General features: G+C 43.3%; 1 protein-coding gene across 4 annotated transcripts in view; it reads right to left on the bottom strand.

Moving 5' to 3' along the window:
* The window catches only part of DPP6 (dipeptidyl peptidase like 6), a 561,667-nt gene that overhangs the window by 255,757 nt on the left and 281,604 nt on the right, over window positions 1–24,306 (bottom strand). The window contains exon 1 of one of the 4 annotated variants that reach the window (XM_066551013.1): window positions 3,452–3,894. The exons of the other annotated variants lie outside the window; for them this stretch is intronic. Coding sequence (XP_066407110.1) covers window positions 3,452–3,508 — 57 coding nt within the window. The 5' untranslated portion in view covers window positions 3,509–3,894. Of the gene's footprint in view, window positions 1–3,451; window positions 3,895–24,306 lie in introns of those variants that run through there. 4 annotated transcript variants of the gene reach the window in all.

The following is a 24,306-nucleotide window of genomic DNA, read 5'->3' as shown; positions in this document are numbered from 1 at the left end:
CAGTGTTCAAATATCCAATTAACCAATCAACCCTTTAAATATGTTTTACAAAAATTGTTCTTTGAGAATCTGTGATCCTGTTATACTTGATATGCTGACTCACTTTTTAAAATATTTAAAAGACTCATTTTAGCATTACGCCTGTTACCACATTTTCAGTAAAAAATCAGCCTCCTTATCTTTATATATGACTGCAGAGCTATTTGCATTCCCAAAGGCCATTAAAAGTAGCAAGAATTGGGCTAAACTAAGATAACAAATTTACAGGCTTATGTTAAAACACAGAGGTCTTCAGCCTGTATAAATAGCTAAAGCGTTGTCAGAGTACTTGACCTGCTGTTGCTATTTTCTTTCCCTTTTTTAATGGAAAAGTGTTTTAATGGCCTATCCACACATCCAGCTAACAAACCCCAAGGGGGAGAACAGGATTCTCTAGTCCTCTTGAGCCAGATCCTGGGTCTATCAGTGTCTTTGCCACGCACTCCCGAGCTCTGGGTTGAGCAGGAAGCAGCTGTGCTGATGGTGCACTGCTCTGTGTCCAACTCCAGCCCTCGGAACAAGAAACCACAGCTGCACCAGGAGCAGCCAAGAGCACGGAGACAACCACGTCCAGCTCACTTCTTGATCAAGCAATCACAACTTGACAGTAACAGACAGCATTACTTATCACTTACAGAATGTTCTCTGTACATGATGTCCAAAAGACTTAGGAGTTCAGACCCATGAGACAGATAAGCAAGGAGATAAATGACTGGAATTCTGAGCAGTTTAACTGGCATGGAGGTGAGCAGCACTGCTTATCAGAAAGGAATTGTATAGAAACATTTTTAATTACCTGAGGAAGAAAGGGATTGCCTGCCTTCAGCAGCTAAAGCAGTGCTTTGCTTATCTCCACATCCCAATCATTTTCTAATTATTATCATTTTTGTAAATCTCAAGGCAGAACACGACTTCATTTGCATATAGACACACGAGTCTAAAGTAGATTTTTAAATTTATGCCTGCAAAGCTTCTGCAGACATTTTCAAACTTTCTCCACCCTGTTCCTGCAGTGTCTTTTAATGGCCAGCTTCTGTTTGGGTTAGTATGGTAGGACACAGCAGAGATTTAAGCCAACTGTGACACTTGCTTGCCTCTGGATCCAGGGAATGTCACAGCAGGGAGCACAGAAAAGGGATGGACAGAATCTCTTACGACAGCAGCAGCTGCTACTGAAAGAGACTCAATCCTCTACAGCCAGACCAGCACTTTGCCTCCAATTTTTCTCCAAGCTACATTTTTCAGTTTCTTGATCACTTTTAAGCAAGGAAAAAAAAAGCTCAGTAATTCTTGATATGCATAAGCCTGGAAATAGAATTTCAGCTAGAAATAGAATTTGAATAGAGCCTTTTTTCAGTTATGAACAGTTTTAGATAAAATAAGGGTTTAGATCTGCTTTTGGTGTTGGAAGATAAAAGTGCACTCAAATCAATAGACAGAGATTGGATTCAGCCCCCTGCTGTCAAGCCATTTTACTAATAATGTATTGTGAAAACAATAAAAGAAATGATGGCAGTGAGCAAAGTTGCTCACAGACTCAGACATTAATATTCATCAATATGATTGATATTTATATATTCTTGATATTTCTATTTCGTGCTCACACTAGGGCAGAGCTAAGAGAGCACGTACTCCCAGAATATTTAAGTGTACCATATGGGTATAATTGCAATTCAGCCAGTTATGGAATATACTCAATCAAGATTCTGCATATACTAAGGACCTATTCTGAGCATTTTGTACTTCATGTAGGAAGACCAAAGTAGCAAAGACGTGGCGTGCCAACAGCAAAATGGCATTAGGCAGGTAACACTGCTTGAAACAAAACCACCTCTGCTTCATAAAAATGCAACATATACTTCTTGACTTACAAAACTCAACACTTTTACACAGCTTTAAGGAGGAGGAAGGGACAGCCCCATAGCCCTCTTTGTTCAGAAAAGGCACTTATAAACCCCTGCCTCCCAGAAACACAGGTAGACTCATTTTAACCTGCAGCAAACAGTGACAAAAATATATATTCCAAAAGCATTGAAAAGAGAAGAAAAGTCCAACACCTGCAGGGTTAGATGAAGGCATAGTTTCTTAACCCCAAATATCAAAGTTATTTTCTTCTTGTTTCCTCTGAACCATTGTGCCTGCCTGTTTTGGTCATTGGTATAATATCACCCTGAAAATAAATGCAGATTATATCATGCTATTTGTGGTGCTTAGTGTCTTCCCATGCTCTTTTCTTCCCTAAAACACTGTACCAAAAAGAAAAAAAATATGTGAGGCTCTCAGCCTATCACTCCAGGAAGAGCTATTTTAAGAATTAATTTGTGCCCTGAGAGATCTGTTTAAATTATCCTCCTGTGCTGTCCTAACCAAAGATTAAAGTGGAGAACTTCCAATGTCTTAAGGAGATGAGGAACAATTGCAGAACTGGAGGGTCTGGGCTCCACCGCGGTGCCCCAGCACAGGGAGGGGAAGGTGGGGATGAGGAGAAGGGAGATGTTGATCTGCCAAGTGCCCCCAGAGCTCAGGAACCTTCACCAGCCTCAGCTGGAGCTCCAAGATCGCAGCCAGACTTTCCCTTATGCCACCACTTCATAACTCTGCCCGTCCTTTACAGCTGAGGATATATCTCTTTTTTTTTTCTGCCACCCGCTGCTTTTTAGACAGGGAAAGTTTTGACTTCATTCCATCCTGGTAAGTGTAGGCAGAGAGGAATACCCTCCAAAATACAGGCTTGACAGAGAAAATGAAATCTTTAACTTTCTACCTCTCCAGAAACACACAAAGCACCTACCAAGAGAAATAGATTAACCGAGTTCAGATATGCTAAGAGCACAGAAATTTGCCCCAAAGCCAGTAGGAGTTTTACCTACTTGCAGCTGCTTTTTGCCCCCCCTGCCATCCCTCTTGTTTGTGCATAGCCTGGGCACATGCTGTACCCTGAAATGCCCCTCCAAGACAATGCCAGGCAAGAAAAATTCACTGAAAGTGCATGGCAAAGTCAGAAGCTGCACACGACTTTTACAATTTTATATCTATCTGCAGAAGGGCTTTTAAATACCCTTGCCCCCTTCTTCCAGAGAGAAAGGGCCTCCATCCCAACATACTCCCCCTCCCAGAACACATGTAAGGAACAAGTTACAGAACAAACCTCTATTGCCTTCAGCAAGAGGTGCAGGCTGTTAAAATTATCACAATTTCGGCTTCCCCCCAAGTCTCCACACACACTGAGAAAGCAGACCTTGAACCCAGCTACACAGCACTTCCCTCCTGCCACTGGCTGGTGACTCAGTTGACAATTTTAAGAACACACACCAAAAAGATTTTTTAAAAAATCATAACAATCATACGAGAAACACAAAGCTACACATTGCAAATCTGTATCTGTTTGAAATTGAGGAAAATAAGCATTTACCTGGTCTTGCTGTTGGGCTTGTTTCCCTGATGCATTTTGCTCCTTGGCTGTAGTCATGCTCACCTATTTGTGCCCACTGCAGTGGCAAACAGGATTTTACTCTGTGTGTGTGTGTGTGTGTAAGCTTGTCTGTGTGTTCAGACATACACGCACACACACACACACACACACAAAGACTAAAGGGATACGGATGAGTAACTAGTCCATCACTTAATCACCAGCTGAGAAATTTCCCACCCCCACAAAAAGAAATAAATAAAAATGCAATGTAAAAAAGCACTAGTCTGGCTGTCTTCCCCCTTGAGCCTCTAAAATAAAAGCAGAAGCAGGAGCAGAGAGAAGGATGCTGTGGGGGCTTCTTCAATTAGCAACAGCCTCTGCAATCGTCACAGAAACAATGATAACTGCTTGGCAACCAGCAACTGGCAGCTCGGAGCCGGAGGCAGCGATGTGGTCCTCGCTCCCTCCCCACCTCCACGGCGGCCGCCCGCGCCTTGCGCATGCACCGGGCTGCCGGGGCTGGCGGTGCAGCCGCCGGGATGTGCGCGGCCGGCCCTGCTCCATCCCCCTCCCGGGGCGGCGGAGAGCGGGGCCGCTGGCCCGTCCTTCATCCGCCGTCCTTCATCCCCCGTCCTTCATCCCCCGTCCCGCATCCCCTGGGGGCCGCTGCCCCATCCTGCATCCCTGCGGGGCCGCTGCCCCATCCCGCATCCCCCGGGGGCCGCTGCCCCGTCCCGCATCCCCCATCCCGCATCCCCGCGGGGCCGCGCACCCGCGGAGTTTCTGGCAGGCGCGCTCCCGGCTTCTCGCAACTTGCGGGGGCTCCGTCAGTGCTCAGCTCTGAAGCAGAGCCTTGCCAAGGGCAGCCCCTGCCCAGCAGAGCCGTGCCAAGGGCAGCCCCTGCCAGCAGAGCCGTGCCAAGGGCAGCCCCTGCCCAGCAGAGCCGTGCCAAGGGCAGCCTCTGCCCAGCTGCCAGCGCGGCTCCCGGGGATGCAGCGCTCTGCCAGGGTACCCAGCAATGGGACCGATGCTCCGGGGAGCTGCCCCTTCACTGCCGAAGGGTGGAAGGTGGCCCCCAGCCTCCCCCAGCCCCCTCCATGTCCCCGGTGTGCCGGGGGCCACCGTGCGTGTCTGCTGTGGTGGCTGCCACGGAGGTCACGTTGCAGGGTGACACGCGGGCACGCGTTGCCTGCTGCAGCTCGCTCCCTGCAGCTTCTCTGCCTTAGCAGAGATCTCTCCGGCGCATCGGAGCTGTCGAAGGAGGCTCCCGAGCCCGCTCGCCCACCTGGCTGTCGGCACGGGGTAACACGGGCTGTGCCGAGGCAGAGCCACGCTCCGGGAAGGAGCCCTCGCATGGGTGGACAAAACTCAGAGCAGCGTAGTTCGGTGTTTGCTCGGGACTGATGGAGCCCTCACTCAACCCAACACCTGGTGACACGAAAATGCCACGTTTGCTGCCTCTCCCATCTTCACCTCCTACCCAGCACAGCCGGGATGCAGCCTGTGATGCTGTGTAAAGATAAATGCGCTCTCACTCACGTGGTACCGGGACCTCTGCTGAGCCTGCTAAGGAAAGGGAACATCACAGTGTTTGTCTGACAGGGAAGTGATTATGCCTCATTTGGTCCCCAATTTTAGAGCACAGATTTATTACACAAGGTCACATTCACCAACACCACTGCAGTCAATGTCTCCTTACACCCGGGATAATTTTGATCCTTGTTTCAGGAACAGGCCAACATCAGGCCAAGTTCCCTAAAGATATCTACAAGGCACCACTCAGACTCCCTAACTGTTTCTGCATTTTCACCATTACATTCACAGGAGTTTATAGGAACCACAACATAAAAGATCTGCAACACAGAATTGTGCTGGTAGTAAACTGGACAACCTTGCCTTTTCCCCGGTGCCACAACCCAGGCAAAAGCTCATTTAAAAAATAAGTGAATAGCACCTCTCTAACAAGAAACAGTAATTTGCATTCAAATCTAACAGCCTGTGTTGATTTCTTGCTGAATTATACTCTGACACAGTCCTGGCTTACATTGCAATTCCATCTCTTTAGTCCCCATAGTTTAAGTCACGGTATTTTCTAAATGTTTACTTGAGGTTGTTGCTCATACATTTTTCCCCAGCCATCAGAACAAAATTGTTTTCAAGGTTTTATATAAGTGGATCAGTTTGAATTTTCCAATTGGCTTGGTCTACTTTTCTACCTGTTGTGAGTGGTAATGAAGGCTTGCTTAACTCCACACTTCTGCTATTTTTCTTTCCAAGAGGAATTCAAATAAAACAAAACTGTATTTGGAATTGGTGTGTTGGTTTTGGGGTTTTTTGGGTTTTTTTTGGTTGTGGGATTTTTGTTATTTAGTTGGTTGTTTTATTTTACTCCTCCACTGTACATGCTGGAAATTTCTGCAAAACAGATCCCTTTTTAAAACATGGGCCATTCACTGTGTCCCTGACCCCTCAGTACCTACACTGGCAATCCCTAAACTTAATTGCACTGCATGCCCTCCCTCTGCAGATTCAATTCTTTCACAGTTAACAACTTAAGACACAGTTTTAACTGTTCTGGAAATGGCCACTCTCCCTTACAATGTAGATTTTTTTTCCCCACTAAGCTTGTTGTTGGACACACAAGAAGTTAATTGTGCTAATTAGTCCAGCAGTTAGCTATGCAAATGCATGTGGCTGAGCCTCATTACAGGGGTGCATTAGGAGGCTGCTGCTCTGACTGCATCTCCCAGGGCTTGGCACAGCCAGCCCAGTGTTTCTGAAATGCCTTGATCTCCCTGCCTGGCTGTACCTCCTTGTCACCCCGGACCAGGGCAGGCTGTCCCATCCCCTCAGGTGGCCGCCAGCTGCTCACTGCCTGAGGATGTGGCAGCAGGGGCAGTGACATCCTCAAGCTCTCTGTCCCCCTCCTGCCTCCATCAAAGGGGTTCTGAGGTTGCCAAACACCTCCTGGATGAGCAGCAGTGGCCACTGCCATTCAGAAGTGTTTATTAGTCAGAGAATGATCTCCTCACACACCAGCAGGGTGAGGCTGTCCCTCCTGACCTCTGAGCAGGGTTAGGGTACCCATGCCATTGCTTGGCTGAGTCATCACTGATGAAGGATTAGCACATCCCTGTCAAAGGACAAGAATCTGCACCTGCCAAGGCCAGCAGGCAGAAGGATGGGTCCCAGACAGCCCCGTGTGGGGCATGGCAGGAGGCACTGGCAGACAAGGACCCTGGGAGTTCAACCTTCCCATCCATCCCTCCCCACAGCATCCCAGCTGATCACAAGGATACAGCTGATCACAATTGTTCCTCCCTGCCAGGGTCAGGTATACAACAGGCTGTCCAACCTCTACCAACCACACCTGAAACATGATTGTCTCCAGTTCCTGCCCATGCCATGGGAGGGTGTCAGTCTCCAGACTCACTCCCTGCCCACACAAAGTGCATGTTTATCATGAGCATCCTCCATCAATCCATGTGGTCTGTGCTGTGCCACCACTGGGACAGCTCAGGAGCCCACTCTGAGCACAGAGAGCTCTCCTCATTAACCAAGATGCTCATTCAAAATGCCAGCTACAATGGCATGAATGCATCCCCAGGCTTGACAGCAATTACCTCCTCAGGCCCCACAGCAGGACAGAGCCAACTCCCTCCCATCAGGAGAGGAACCAGCAACAGGTGAAAGGAGCTGTTCCAGCTTCTCCACTCATCTTCACTCAGAGTGCTTGTTTCAACAAAATCATGCAGCACTGCAGTAATACAGATAATTTTTAATTACCTTGTAACAAATTAGTCACACATGTCCTGGAGCATTTTCTGTTAGAAGGAAAGTGCTTCACTCTCCTGAGACTGGCAGGAACAAGATTGTGGTCTGGGATCATTCTTAAAATTCTCCTTGGAGTTCACAAAGTCACCACAAAGCTTCTTCCTGCTCAAAGATGGTTGAAAACTTAGAACACTGCAAAGAGGAATTAATGTTCCAGTGGCTCTGGAGGATAAGGTGGAACAAAAGCTCAAACTGTCACCACCACAAAGACTTGTGAACTCCTAGGAGCTAAAGCACAGCAAATGATGAAGCATCACAGCAACATGTGATAGCAAAAAAAAGCAGTTTGTTGCTGCTGCCAAACATTTTTTAGCAGATCAGGGTGCAAGGCCATCCTTGATTCTGCCCTTCCCAGGCAGTAGAGGTGTCTGGATACAGAGCAGCTCCTTTATGGGAAGCAGCAATGGGCTCTCAGGAGTCAGTGCAGAGCATTCCTGCTCCCTGTGAGTTACAAAGGCCAGACTCACCAGCCACCTGAGCTCACAGAGAGCCCTGCAGCTGCACACATCTGTTCCAGGGAGCACAGACTAAGAGCAGTGATAAGCCTGCAGCAGGTACAGTTATTGGATGCAGAACCCTTCTGCTCCATTGAAGCCTGGGGTTTTAGCTGTACCACACTGGGTTATTTATTCCCCTTTCATTGCCACAGCAAGGAAGTTGGAGCCAGTGAGCAAAGTGGGTAGAAATTAATTCTACTTGATTAACCATACATTTGATCAGTCTGCTAATGTACTCCTTTCTCCAGATAATGACCAGATCCCATGGAGGGTTACATATCTGAAATTTTGGGGGGGTCTAAACCATTAGTACCATTAGTATTTGGGGTGCAGTAATGTGTTGCCTCCAGCAGAACACACCACACAATGTGGTTTTGTACATCCAGCCCCTCTGAGCTTCACACTTGCTGACAGCTCCCACTGGTTTGGTTGATTTGCTCTCAGTTGAGGAAGGACACAGTGCCCAGGAAAGCTCATGGCAAGAGAAAAACCCACTCAGAGGTATGTTACAAAGGAAAAGGTGTAAGGGCTACAGGTTTTTAGGACAGTTTTATAGGTAGCAGATGTTTTAAAGACAACTCAGGAAGAGGGACAGACTCTGCCAGCACAGGCATCCACTATGAGAAAGGTGAGAAAAGCCTTTAGAAATGTTACAGCCATGGATTTTAGCATTCAGTCATTGGAAGTCAGTACTGGCCCAAGGATGCAAGGGGAGCAGTGCTCAGTGTGTGTTGGTGCTGCTGTCCAAGGTGTGGAGGCAGCAGGGTGGGGACACAAGGCTGGCAGCTCCTGCAGCAATGGTGGCAGAAGGTCTCCCTAAGCAGTGCTCTTCTAAGAGCAGCAGCATACTCCAGAAAAGGTAAATCTACTCAATCTCCAAGCATGATAAAATACCTTTAGTGCCCTATTGCACCACCATTCCAATTTCATAGAGAAATTCCAAGAGGAACAAGAGGGAAGGGTCCATAAAAAAATCAAGATGCTCATAGTCCTAAGATGTGCCAGGGCTTGCTGGTGACCAGTTCCCCCTTCTCAGTCCCAGTGCCAACATCTATCCACACAAAAAGCAATGGCACAGCCCCTCTCCTTCTGTACCTGCATGGCTCAGATGCAGTGAGTCAGAGGGGGCTGTGCCTCCTCTGCAGATCCCTCTGGAGGTCAAGGGCTCCTCATACAAAAGATACCAAAGAACAGGAAGCTTTAAACCCATGAGGGCTGCATGGTTAGAAGCTTTTTTTACAGGAGTTTGTGCTTTAGATGCTTCAGAAGCAGGCAGACATTCTGGCTGTTCATTCTGGAGATTTCTGTTCTGTGCTCATCTGAATGAGCTTTGGAGAGGGAGAATTTAATTTTGTTTTGTTCAGAAAGCACAATTTGTGCCCTGCCCCTCTCCAAGAATGTGACAACACTAATATCACATTATTGCACAGCAACATCCCCAGTTGGAATTTGGAATTGGAAACACTTAGTGGGAGATCAGCTGACATCAGCCCTACTCCTACAAAGGCTGCAGAGCATCTCTATTGCCTACACACCATCCCCAGCACTGCTTCTCACAATAGTTCCTATTAGAAGACCAAAAAACCGCTTTAGTCTTGTTCCAAGTTAATCCCTAACTTTGGCAAGATTTCCCAGCTTGTCAATGGACATCCCAAAACTAATTTTATTATAAAAGAAAGGAAAATCTTTGGCCTTTAAGGAGATGCACTAATTAGCTCTATCTTGCATCAGCCCTGCTACTGTTGCCCCTCTCCGGTTGTCTCCAACGTGTTGGTTCTACCAAGGGTCAGTCATGGGAGAGTCTCTGGCCAGAGGAACTGTCAGAGGCTCCACTGAGGACCTCTCTGTCTTGGGGATCCACTCAGATGATTTTCCAGATTTCAGAGGTTCTGTGAAAGGACTAGAGGCAGTAACAGATTATGAATATAGTTACAGCTAAAAATACATCACAGTTCCATTACACATGACCAAAGCCATTAAGAAAGCATGACCAAAATCATTAAGAAAGCAATCTGGTGTGCTATTTTCATTTAGCAGATCAAATCCAGTTTATTCAGTCAATGCCATTAATTAGTCATTTGCATGAATATCTGTTCCTACAGGGGATACACTTCAAAATGTTCCCACAAGTATGAGAACTCCTGCTATCTGAGACAGCAGGTGTGTGGCAGCAGGGGACACAGGGACAATGGGAATTGCAAGAACAACCTGTGTGTCTGCATAATAGTCCTGTGGTGTTTTACTATTTGTCCATTACCAAAGCCTCACTAAGTTGCTTTTTTAAATTTTTCTTTTTAAATCTTGACAAGGAGAAGGTAGTTTAAGATTATTATACTGGGTTGATTTGAAGCACTCTATTCTGCTGCTTCCCATTTCTTGCTGCCTCTCTGAGTTCCAGGACCACACAGTTCATGGTAAACAAATAAGACAACACAGGCATGTAAGCTGTGAAGAAGTCTGCTCTTTCATGCACAGCTAGAGCTGTTTTGCATAGCACTTTCCTGCCTGAATTGGAGTGTGTCTCTGGGGAACACAGCAGGCAGGTACTTGTGCTCCTCTCACTTCAGGATTCCGCACCCACTTTGGTTTGCCTACCCTAAAGATCAAGTGTGACAGTCAGACTTTTCTATTGAAGTAGTTACTGTTCAAAAACATTACTTTGAATCCACTGTGGGGTTATTTTTTGAGTCAGTGTATATATTTTAATACATCATCCCAGTCTCAAAGGCAGGGGATGAGCAGTGCCACAATTGTTTGACTCTGTTATCCCTGCAAGGAATACAGACCCTGCTGCTGGCTTTTCTCTGCCCCTCTGCCTGCTCCTGCTGGTGTAACCTTGGCAGCTGCAATGCAACAGATGCCTCTTTCTCACTTGTTTATCCGTGTGAGAGAGACTTCTGAGGCCCCAACTTCAGTGCCAGCTGTGAATGGTCTCCAAATTGCCTTTGCAGTTTGCTTCCTCACAGTCTGGCTCAGTGTTCCTGCTCCCTGTGCTCTTAGGGATCAATATTCACTGACACTTTCCCTCCATAGCTCCTGGTTATTTCTAGGTATCTGAATTCCTTCCTTATTGACTCTGTATGTGCTTTTTTTAACTGTTGTTTTAGGAATGGAAGAATTTATTTCTTAGCTCCTTCCTTCCTTCCTTCCTTCCTTCCTTCCTTCCTTCCTTCCTTCCTTCCTTCCTTCCTTCCTTCCTTCCTTCCTTCCTTCCTTCCTTCCTTCCTTCCTTCCTTCCTTCCTTCCTTCCCATTTTACTGAATAGCCATAATTTATATTTTGGAACTGAAATATCTAGGTGAGAAAATGTAAAAGACATCACCAGGGATGAGAAAATACCTCCCAAATCACTGAGAATCAAGCAGAGAATCCCCATGTTCACAACAGCTGCAAACACATTAGGCTGTTTAGCAGCCTACTGCTTGGAAAAGAGAGAGCCTCATCTTCATTTTTAGCTCCAAAGTGATTTATAGGATGAATAAATGATCTGCATATAAGATGATGACTGGTTTAAATGTAAATGTTGTGAAAGACTTCTTATGTAAGCACATACATTGCCTGAGAGATCCTCGTACATAAAATCTGCAGCTGGAGCAAGTGGCTTTTTAAGTATTTGTTTTATGAAGTACACTTTTCATCACAATGGTTGTTATTTTTCATTTACTTTTATATCAGCTTTAACCAAAAAAAAAAAAAAAAGAAATACTTGAACTCACAATATGAACCACACACTTTTAATAGTGAGGCTGTGCAAAATAATGACACTGTGAAATGGCTGAGTAAAACACATATTCATCCTAAAGATGTCTCATACTTGAAAGTTGTACCAAGACAACCTCTGAAGTCTCACAGGTGATGGAGGCATAAAGACCAAACAACCTCAGTTTCTGAACATAAAGATGTGGATCCTGCAGGCTGGGCAGGCTGAGCCCACCTTTGGCCATTTGGAGAGGATCTCCTCAGGACTGCCATCACCTGTAGCACAGGGTGTGACCACTTGCCCTGAGGACTGGTAACCCACTGAACACCATGTTAGCCTCATAACTTCTCTCAACCATTGCCAAACAACGCCAAGAGGTGCAAAGATGTCACCTCTGCCACCTGCCCTGGTGTTTTCTCTGGTGTTCAGTGCCTCCCCAGCAGGCTCACAGGAGCTGGATGGGCTGTGGTGGCCACTGCCCTCAGTTTCTGGTGGGGACTATGATGGCTGTGGGGATTTGTAAGCTGGTGTGGTTTTTATCAAGTGTTTCTAGACTTCTTGGGATTCAGTCTGTTGTAGTAAGCATATGTTGCTGCATTCCTGCTAGCTCTGTGGTAGATAAGCTTTTCCTCCAACCTAAAATAACCTCCTCAAGAGTCTGAACAATGAAAACACTGCCAACACTTGTCTTCTCTAAAAGAGGCACAAAGGGACCCAAAGCCCTTCCTGTCTGCTTCATGTCTTTATTTTTGGAGAAGGCAAACCCACAATGTTTTCAGATTTCTGTTCTCAAGTGGAAGGAAGAGGCAGAAAACAACACTTGGGCAAAACTCCACTGAGCAGAAAAAACAAGTAATGCACAGATTCCCGTCACCTCACCCAATTTTCCCCTGTGTGCCTCAGTACCCTCCCTGCATTCACCTTTCTGGACTGCAGGTCTTGCACACTACATGTAATTATCCCAGAGGATACACAAAAAATGTTACTGGTACGTTGAAAGCCCTCTAGGGGAAATGCAAATTATGGAAAATGGGCCAACTGGAAAGGTCTACTCAGAACCCCAATGCAGAGGTAAAAGTGTGTGCTTACTAAAATAAATAAAGGAGGTGAACAGAATTGCCTTGTTACTGCTGTAACCTCAGGAGTTGGTTCTGTTGTGATGAAGCAAACAGAAACCAGAACAATGCCTTGCTCCATGTTTTTTTTTTTTAAACTGACCAGGAGTTTTGATGTGCCATTTCTACCACCTTAAAGAGCTTTCATTTTCACAGGCATGCTAGTACTGTGTCACTGTTTTTACTGCCTCAGAGAGGAACTCTTCAGCTCTGAGGATACTGCACCAAACCAGATTCCCAGCTCACTTGTAGCCAGATGACACAGTAAGGAAAGTGGAAACCTTACAGCATGATGTACAAACACATGCAGTACATAACTGCGCAAATAGAAACCTAAATAGAATAAATAATTCAAGTAGTGTGGTGGTGAAGCCCTGTTCTCATGTATTTATTTGATCTACCTGTAGCACAAGAAAATTAATGCAGAAGAGATGCATAACATCTATATATCCTATACATCTTACAGGAGAACAGCAGGGCTCTGGGCACAGCAAAAGGGGAAAAGACATCATTTATTTAGCCTTGATAATGTTCATTAATTACAGAGATTTAGCATGTATTCAGCAATGCCACCTTGGGCACTCAGGTGGGGCTGGAGCAGGGGCAGATTCACAGCCCCTGATGTCCTGCAGGAAGAGGGGGGCAAACCCTCACATTGCCACTTGAAATGACAAAGGGTGCCTCAGCCTTGACCCTACTGAAAACAGGAGTGGTCTTTAAAAGGCTGTGACTGTCAGTGGCACAAGAGCAGCAGCAGCAGAGATGGGATGTCCAAAATCAGGGAGAATAAAATGCCTCTTGCCAAAAGTCTCTCTCTCTTACTCCCTGTGCCTTCCCATCCAAGGTGTTTGTTCCTTTGGGGTCTGACAGCCAGGCTGAGGCACAGGGAATGGCTCTGGATGTCTGAGTGTTGCTGAAGGGTGCTAGGAGTGCTGAGCACCACTCACTGAGGGACTGAGGACCTCTGTTTAACTCACTGGGACTCAGGATTTGAGATTGCTCCAATCCAGTTTTACAGAGCTTCACACTTTTTAATGAGTATGAATAAAAAATATGGTACAGCCTCCCCAAAACATTGCACAGGTACTCTGATGTTGAATTGATCCTCACTTGGGCTCACCAAATTTTGTATTTGCAGGCAATCCTGACATGGAGATTGAGAATCTTGACTCCATGTTTCAGAAGGCTGATTTATTATTTTATGATATGTATAATATTAAAAGAAAATTATATATTAAAACTATACTAAAAGAATAGAAGAAAGGATTTCCTCAGAAGGTTAGCAAAGAAAGGAATGGAATGATAATAAAATCTTGTGACTGACCAGAGTCTGAGACAGCTGGGCTGTGATTGGCCATTAATTAGAAACAACCACATGAGACCAATCACAGATGCACCTGTTGCATTCCACAGCAGCAGATAATCATTGTTTACATTTCGTTTCTGAGGCCTCTTGGCTTCTCAGGAGAAAAAATCCTAAGGAAAGGATTTTTCATAAAATATGTCCGTGACACTCTGATGTACTTAATCATAATTTCCCACACTCAACCCCAAATAAGAAGTGTGTCCTTTCTATAACACTCACTTGTAAGCTTGTCTCCAACACAGTTTTCCCTACATTATTGTTTGATTTGGTATCTCTGACCTTTTGATTTTACCATATTTTGAAGACAGCAAAGTAGAAATAATGATACAAAAATTTCAAAGTAGCCTACAGCTGTGAGCCTCTGAATTCTTGCACACACAAAAAAACCAAATCAAACAAACAAAAACAACCCAAAAAAAACAAAACCAAAAAACCACAAAACCAAACTGTGATTTCATTTAGTTTAGAAAACAGCACAAAGAAGGGAAGTTGAGATATTTGAGACTTACAGAAAGTTCCATAATATGGTTACACAAAGCTATGCAGGAATGTAGACTTTTCACCCTGAATATAAAACCCTTAGGAAATCACACAGGTATGAAATGTGAGCTAGAGTGTGAGAGAGTAAACCACAGTGAGCCATTTCCTTGTCACAGATAATTAATGCATGTCTCATTTACATACCTCTCAAATTTCATGTAACTGCACATATGAAATATCCCCATCATGTGTGCACACTTAAAAATCAGCTACAGGTGGTGCATGTGACTGCTTGTATATGCTGTAATCCAACACCAAAGCCCACAGAGAGACAAAAACTGAGCCCACTCCTCTTCCAGCTTGCTGTGACCCTGCCCTGTTTACCAGAGGAGATGCAGGAGCACTTAGAACCCACCCACCAGGGTGGGCAGCAGCAGATCAATGCCATGTGCTCAGATTTGCTGTAAACAGTGCATCCTGAAAAACCCTGGGTCAGTGCCCAGCTCTACCTGTGGAGTAGCTGCAATGTGTTACCTTTGGAAAACTCACAAAGTTTCACATTCATGCATGAACTTATGCTAGAAAAAAGTTGCATCACCCATCACTGCATTCTCTCTTGAGCAAATCAGAATTTTAGAAACAAGAAGGGGCAGATTTCATCAGTCCTGAGAACACTATCAGCCTTTTATTGCAAATATTACCAAAGACATCTTTTTGGACATATTTTCCAGGGATAATAAGGCAGCTAAGGGCTTATATTTATTCATGGAATCAGCAGTCTTTTCATTTCTATTGTTCATCTCTGTAGATCAAGACTTGGACTGGTGTGGGAAGTGACTGCAGGATGTGATGTTTAGAAGCTTAATCTGCAAAAGCCTGAAATAATAGAAATAGAAGTTGGCCAGCATTAAAATAAATAAATAAATAAATAAAATAAAATCCTATCTGCCTTATGGGCAATCCAGAGCACCAAGTTAAGTAATTCTCACCTTGAGTTGCAGTTTGGTGACACCAGAACAAGCAGTAGCTACTCTGAGAGGATTAATATGAGCAGAAAATGAAGAGATTGATGGGCAATGTATCTGAGCTCAGCATGAAAGGGAAACCGTTGTACAAAGCTTTAACAGACATCATTCTTCAGAAGTACCTGCACTGATCACTTCACACCTTCCAGCAGTCAAAGAAAAGTCAAAGTACATGGGAAAACTCTAAGCAACATATCAAGCTTTTAATTATGTCTAGAAATGAAGAGACAAGCTTTCCAAAATAGATAAATCTATTTCCAACCTTTTCCCCTCTTCATAGATGCCAGAGACAGGCTGCATGTGATTAAAAGCTACAGAAATAGCAGGTAAAGTCTTGCAAGGATGCTTTCAATTGGCATTTTCTTTCAACTGATTTCACTTCAGATAATATTGACAGCAGGATGCCACAGACCTGATTAAACAGTTCATCTTAACCATTGAGTGCCAGCCTGAGATTGTTGGTTCAGCTATGGGGTAGTGGTAGAAGGCAAATAAATATTCACTTACAGCCCACCCAGCACTACATTTTAATATTTTCTTATCAAGTGGTCCATTAGGATGGCATGAATTGTAATAAAATGAACCCCTTTTCTATCTCACTGTTAAATAAACTCTGCAGTCTCACATTCCTTGATACAGAGACATTCTTCAGCAACACAGAGGGTTCAGACAGCTGCCTCGGAGAAACCTGTTCTAAAGATTTAATTTTCTCCCCAATAACAATATGGTTTGTTAACAGAAGTTTATGCAAACACAGATGGTAGAATGAGCCCTTGTGATGCAGGTAGGCCTTTGCTGAAAGAGTAGAGCTCTCACTGAACTGTGGAACATGATACCAGAACATCACTTTGACTCTCCTCCCATGAGGAAAAGGGGTAGTTAATTTGTTTGGGATGAATCCTTTTTTGGGGATACAGAAACTTAAGCATATTCATCAGATTTTGTGCTGTAAATGAGGTTTAAATTTCTATAATCAGAGATAATTGATTGCAAAGAAGTCTGATAGAGCTTCCACCCTGGTAAAATCCTGTACATCTTCTTCTCCCAGGCACTGAAGCTCCTTGATGTTACTCTGCCTCTGTGAAGAGGCTCAGAGTGGCTGTAAGTGCAAGGCACATCAATTTTGAAGCCTCCTTGCATAGTCAGAGAAAGTGCAATTCCAACAGTAAAAATGAACACCCATTTTTTGTGTGCTGAAGTCAAAACCAAAGAAAGCATCTCTTCATAGAATAGTCCTGTAGTAAAGTTGCGTGCAATCAATACAGCCACCATATAAGATCATTGTAATGAAAATGAAAATTTTCTCAATGAAAAAGAAATTTTTTTCCTTTTAATACAGCATTTATATTACAACAGCACCAAGGAGCTGCACAGCTGGGGGTTCCCTGTGCTTTTGGCTAGAGGAGTTTTCAACAGGACAGACCCTGCAGAAAATACCTTACAGTCCCAACAAGAACATTCTGCCTGTCACCTGCACAGCACACTGCTGCCTGCCCCTGAAGAGACTACTTTACTGCCAGTGACTTTCTCTCCCCACACAGGACAGATATTTCTTTTTCCAGCCCTCACTTCTGAGGCACCCTGCAGAAGACTCTTTCTGTGTTTGCAGCATTGCATCTCTGTACCCCTCCTGCATACACAAAGACTGAATGGTTCACATTCAGCAGCTTTTGGTGATACTACACCTCAGTTTGGGTTGAGCAAGGATTTAAAATGTGCAGTTCCCTGCACAGGTGAAGCTCATTGGCAGGTGAGATTTGATGGAACCTCCACCAAACTCAGCATTCTGTTTCCACTTTCAGTGCTGGGCTTGGACACCAAGACCACAACCTTGCTGGGGGCTGAGACCTGGTATTTACCCTATAGCTCAGAATTACCAAAATGTGCAACTTTGTGCTAAAATTCAAAGTCCAGGGCTTATTTCCTTTCACACAATGCACATCTAAAGGGTCATTCATGAGTAAGACTCCTGATCCTACCCAGTGGGATGTGGTGGTGTATTTATAGCCCAGAATCCATTACAGTTAATACTGCACTATTTACACTCATCTGCCATAAATCTAATACTCTTGTTATGGCTGTCCTGCTTAATGTACTCCAGGAATGCTCTTCAAGCCAGTATCAATTATATTTGCAAATAAACTAATGCTTTGGGTTAAGCAAAGTGAAAACATTCTTCCTCTGAGAAATTTAGTGCTTTGTATCTGCATCTATTCCAAGTGAATCTTGTTTTTTATTCAATTAAGCACCACAGATGACAACAACGATCCAGAAAACATTAAATGAAAACATTGATTCTGCAATAATTACATTGGATGAGCCATGAACTGCTACCAATAACATAATCCTGACACATCAAACTCAATTACAACTTCAAAATAGTACTTTTATTTTACAGTAATTATTTAATATTATTTTCAGCTTGACTCTTTTATCACTGGCATTTGCACCAAGCTGTCTCTAATTTAAAAGCTGGTATTTTGTGACCTCAGTCTAAATACCTGGCACATAAACTACCAGATAGCACAAATGTTATGGAATGTGTTCTTATTCTGTTCCTCTTTGACATTGCTGTTTTCAAGATTAGATTGTGCAGGCACATCAAGCCAGAGCCTTTGCACCAAACCCAGACACTCATTTTTCTTTGTCTTTTGCAACCCAGGAGATCCCTGATGATGGTCTGGACAGGCCAGGCTTGAACCTTACAGGAGTTAGGAGAATCTGCAAAGGGAAGGTCTTTGACACCTTTCCTTTCTGCATTTAAAAAAAAACAACAAACCCCAATGAAAACCCAGATCCAGAGGTTTGCAAATGACATACAGGAATAAAGAATTTCCAATCTAAACCCTTGTGCCATCATGGACTTTGATGCAACACAAACTTTTTTCAATATAGTGTCTCATAATGAGTGAGACTTTATCAAACATCCATCCCTGCCTCAGTATAATGGTTTAAAAGCCAATATCTATTCTCATTATATCCATAGCACAGCCCTTAAAATGTCAGTTTTCCCTTACAGATCAGGAGTCTTTGCAGCAACCTTCTTTATAATTATGTTTATTATCAGCATCAATTTCCATTTCTCCAGGCACCCCAGAGGAACAGCAGATGCCTTTCAACATTTACAAGGCAAACTGGCAATAATTGCTTTCCCCACTATGGAAACTCCATCAGTGCTGGGGTGATGTGAGGCACAGCAAACCCTAATGATACCTTAGTCAGGCACTAAGGAATAGCACCAGCCTGATTTTTCCAGGATTCCCTTCAGCTATTGATCCCTTGCTCAGGACTAAAATCCATCTGCAAAGAGGGGAAGTATTTATGATAAAGGATAGTGCAGACAAGTATGTTTGGAGAGGCTGCCAGAAGGTACAACTAAATTTTCAGGAAAGACGCGTGTATGGAGATTTCTTTAGAGTCCTCACACAGTGAGGCATGTGAGAAGCCCAAATTCCATTAAAAAAAGAAGAAAAAAATCAATTTCTGGCCTTCCTGAAGAAAGGGGAAAGACTGACTTCATTAACACAAAGTGCAAAACCCAGTAGAGAGAAAAAGAGGCCTGAAAGTACATTTCCTTCTAAAATGCCAGTACTCTTTTTCTTTATTTTAAATGCTGATAAACTTTTCTTTTTAGTATGGATTATTACTTCTTGCACATTCAGGTCTGACAGTACAGCAGCTCATTCACCTAAACATTTAGCAAACTTGACAGTATTTAGCTCTAATAACTTTAGAGCCTGAGAAAGCACAGGAACATCATCATTTCATGCATCAGATCTGTTTAAGAACAGATACAAAGTACAGCTCACAAGGCATAACAGAAACAATATTGTCCCAGCAGTAAAACCACAGAATGGAAAAAATCATGGAAATATTACCCATTTTCAAGTTCCATGAAAAAAAAAAATCAAGAAGAGCAAGTGAAGAGGATTTTGGTCATGCTGATTTAGCTAGTAAAACTCTAAAGGAAAAATAGAAGTTTAATGCAGGGTAATGAAATTGTACATTTTACATTTTCTTCTCAGCTTGAAGAAGACCCCCTGGTTAAAAGTGAATTTTAAGTAGTTTCCAATATGTAAAATTTAAAGGCTTTTTGTGGTTTTGTAGTTAGTTGTGCTGTTGTTATCTGTGATAAAGTGATATTAAATGGCCTGAGTGCATCAGCCTGGCAAATCTAATAAAACTGGAGCCTGCAAGTGCAGCCACCTTATATGTGAGGCCATTTCTGAATGAAGGACATATTTGCAGCAGCAAGCAAGATCAAAAGCACAAAACACATTACATTGGATCAAGTTAATGATCAGTTTAATACAGCTTGTATTATGACAGCCAGAATCAGCCAGATTAAACTACAAAAATACTTTCACAAACCTGCTCAAAGGCACAAATTTTCTGTTATTAGTATTCCTCCCAAAAGCTCTTTTTATATATTTCTAATCTTTATGCTGATGATTGTGAATGCTTTTTGTTCATGTAAACACAGGAGCACAGAGAAGACCTGACTAGAAATACAAATGAGTGAATTCAATGTGCAGAAAACATAATTAATTCCAGGAAGTGTAAAAACCAGGAAGGATTCTGTGCTTCCAGTTTAGCTTTTATCTTCATCCCCTATACTTAAATTTTAATTGTGGAGCTTGACTATCCTAAAAGGTGCTGCTGCTAACCAAAACAGCAGTACTCTTAATTTTGATATGTTTCCATATTCTTCCCAAACATGTGAGAATTAATCTCTCATCTCTTTTTGTGACAACCAAGTTTCATGTGAGAAAATAACGTCTGTGTGTTCAATTTGAACTCAAATATTAGAAATGTGAGACTTATTCTTTGTTCAGAAGCTTTTATTTTCTCTTCCCTGGACCATGCCTTGCAGCAGGACTTCAAGAGACACAGAAAGAGAAATATTGGGGGGGGGGGTAGGTAAGGACAGCTATTTAACAGGAGTCTGGGTGGGGAATCTCATTGCTCTGGTTTCTGCTACCCTGGCTTCTTCCTCTCTGTAACTTCTTGTGCATCTGTTCATCAATGACCATGACCATTTGCATGCAAAGAAGGGGAAAAGATGTACTGATAATCTGACTAGTCCCATTCCCTTCCTTCATCCTCTTCTACTGTGAGAGAAAAGGGCTCCAAGATTGAGGATTCCTGGCAGGACACCTTTGATGCCCTCCTTATGGTCTCCTTTCCAAAACTAAAAACATCACTGTTTAAGAATTCTCCAGTCAGTAAGATTTACTTGAGCCTCTAAATATACTCATCAGACACCTCTGAGCCCAGCCCTGCATGCAAGATTCCCAGTGAAACCACAGTGCTTACTTATACAATTATATAATTACATTATAATTACCCTCTGTATTATCCCCTGTCCCATTTTTAATGCATTTCAACATCTTGTATGCATTTTGTTAATTCCTTTTTTTTTTTCCCTGAGTCCTGCTAAGCTCCTGGCCTCTGTGATGTATTGTGGTGATATAACTCCAGAGGTGCACTGTCATCCAAGCAATTACTCTTGTCCATTATCAACTAATTTCCACTGTCTGTAGGAAAACTCAAGGTCACACTCTTGCACTGCAGTTTTGGGCTGATCACCCAAAAGAATATGCCACTAATAATTACTATTTTAAATACCACAACAGATGAATTGCAAACACATTAACAGTGGTTCAGCTATGAAGATTGTGCTGGAGGAGGAGATTACCACGATGCTGGATCCCTGAGGGTGCTGAGTACTTAGAATTCCTATTTTAAGTCCTGTTGGATCAGTGCAAGGGTCTGGCAGGTTAGGATGCAGCACAGGTAGGTATGGGAGGTGTGCTCCCTTTGCACCACAGGACAGATCCCTCTTGGAATAAAAATCTCACCTGCAAGACATCTGCTACTGCTTTTTCAGTCTGCAAAAGAAGATAGGAGACCCCTAGAAATAAATGCACCCCTAGAATGAAAAGTGGGGAGGGGAAAAAAAAAGTTGCCCCTTTGCATATCTACTGCCTTACAGGGACATGCAGTGTCAATTTAATGCTGACCTATATCACTTTGGAAGGTGAAGAGACAAGGAAAACATCACACACAGGAAAGGGATGGACAGCTGCCCACTGCTGTTGCTTTGGGAGCTCCTATTGTATTTGCACTGCTCCCAGACAATGGAAGGAAGGAATGATGAATCTGACTCCATGTTCTCAGAAGGCTAATTTATTATTTTATTATACTATATCATATTAAAGAATACTAAACTATACTTTACCAAAGAATACAGAAAGGATACTTACAGAAGGCTAAAAAGATAATAATGAAAACTTGTGACTCTTTCCAGAGTCCCGACACAGCTTGGCCCTGATTGGCCAATGAGTGAAAACAACTCCCAGCAGAAACCAATGAAACAATCACCTGTGGATAAACAATCTCCAAACACATTCCACATGAGCAAAACAGAGGAGAAGCAAATGAGATAATTATTGGTTTAATTTTTCTCTGAGGCTTCTCAGCTTCCCAGGAGAAGAATCCTGGGTGAAGGGAGTTTTCAGGAAATGTCAATGTAACAAGCTCCCATCTCTAGCCAGGAGCAGGAATTCTCTGTGGGGAAGGAACCCAGCACAGAGAGAAATGTTAAAAATATCACACTGCATTCTTCATTCTTTTCTAATAAGTATTTGCTGACATGGCATTCAGCTGTGCTGGAAACAATCTAGTTTGCCATCATTAATACTTTATGAGGCCAATCCTCACCCCTGACAGAGCTGAGCTCCTTTCAATCAGAATGGTGCCTGCAGGGCAGCCTCTGTCAGCAATGGACAGGAAGTTTTGTACAGCCTAAAGACTTGCACAGCCTTGAATGGCTTGTTGTGGTTCTGCTCCTCACTGTACCTGTACTTTGGCACAAGGAAGAACAAGGTTGTCCCCTTTTTCTTCTACATTTTAAGTCTAAAGATCAAAACAAGGATAATGTTGCACAAGGACGTCTAACCTGAAGCAAGTAGATCATGCACAATGTATGTTTGCTCTGTTATCCCTCTGCAATGTTACTGACACTATTTTTCCTCCCTGAGCTAATTTTTAGTCATTTTCAGGAGATAATGTGCATTCCTTAAGCAGATCAATATTTTGCATGCTATGCTTTCAGAAAAGTCAGATAAATTATGGACTTTGTTTGACATTTGTCTTCTGGCACAGTAACATGTTTCAGAAAGTCAAGTGAATTGATAAGCCAAGAACTCCCTAAGTCCAAGCAAAATATCTTCTGTCAGTCATATTCTTACCAAAGTGTTGCTTTGGCACTGGATTTTTCAGGATCATTGCTTATATTTAGCAACTACATCAGCCATGCTGCCCAATCCTCTCCAGCCACCCCATCCTTGGAGAGGGATCAAAAAAATATCTGCCAAAGCTTTCAATTCCACTTGCTACTCCCATCTCAGTTCTCAGATGTAACTCATCTGGATCCCATGCCTTGACAATTTTTAAGAGCTCTAATTGCCTAACTATCTGCTCTGGCATAATCATAAAACCTTTTAGCATTTCATCTTCCCCCCAGGAAATTGTATTCTAGTCTCTGATATGACCTTCAGCTTTTTCTCTAAATACTAATGGCACAGAACCCATGGAGGCTTTTTGCAATGACAATCTCATCTGTCATTCCTTACTCACATATCTGAATGCCCTCATTGACCTCAGCATTCCTACATTTTTTCTGTAATATTTAAGGATGTTGCTGCTGTTTACCCATAAGCCAGTTACTGTCTAGCAGGCCCAGTTTAATTTTTCAATGCCTTTTTCTATTTTCTATGCAGTTTTTTTTTAAGGAAAGTCATAATTAAACATTCCCTCAATCTCTTTATACACATGCACACAAATATGCATTTGGGAATGGGTTTAAGATGCATTCTAGTTTAGATAAGTAACTTTCTTTATTTAAACCTCCAGCACATTGGGACACTCACAAAAGGAAGAGAGGAAATAATTTCAAAAAAACCCTTCATGTTTTTACATCCAAATCTTTGTGGGTTTGATACACCTGATCCTTGAATTCATCTCTGTTTGCAGAAGGAACTCAGGGGCTGAAACACTGGAGGGAACCTGCTCTCAGTAGAGACCCTTAGGGCCACACTCTCATTCCCACTGATCTTCCTCCCTTGCTACTCTTCTCAGAAAAACGTAAGGGGAGGTAAAATAAATTAAAATAAGAATGAGGGTGACACCCTTATCTTCTGTCTTTCCCAGAAACTCAGCTTTTCCCTGGGATTTTTCCTCCACATACTATATATTTTTCTAAACACCAGGCTGAACCATTCACCACGTGGGATCAGCTCCAACACCTTATGGCTGGTGACAATCTCCCCACTCTGAAATGCATTTTCTCAAACATCTTCACTTTTACCGTGCTGGTACCTTTGTTTTCTCCGATGAAACCTACACCCATAGGCTGCTCTGCCCCTTAGGGCAATCAGCCACTGCAGACATTTCAATTCAGGCTCATTAACCACTCCTCCTTCGTCTTCACCACAGGTTTTGTGTATATTCTTGGTAGTGAATCATCGACATCTCCTTGGTAGTGAAGCACACAGACCAGCAGCAAGATTCCTGTGTCCCACATGTGTCTGAGCAGTTCCTCGAACAGTCCAAACAGGCATTCAGCTTTTTGGGAGTAATATCACACAGAATCATAGAATCTGATTCCAACAATCAAGGGCTTGTGTTGGAAAGGACCAAAAAGATCATCAGGTTCCATCCCCTGCCATGGGCAGGGACACCTTCCACTAGACCAGGTTGCTCAAAGCCCCACCCAATCTGGCCTTGAACACTTTCAGAGATGTGATATCTTCTTCATATCTAATCTAAATCTAC

Source organism: Molothrus aeneus, chromosome 1, assembly GCF_037042795.1.
Source record: "Molothrus aeneus isolate 106 chromosome 1, BPBGC_Maene_1.0, whole genome shotgun sequence".
NCBI lineage: Eukaryota > Metazoa > Chordata > Aves > Passeriformes > Icteridae > Molothrus > Molothrus aeneus.
Note: the sequence above shows the minus strand (reverse complement) of the source record. Positions and strands in the feature narration are given on the sequence as shown.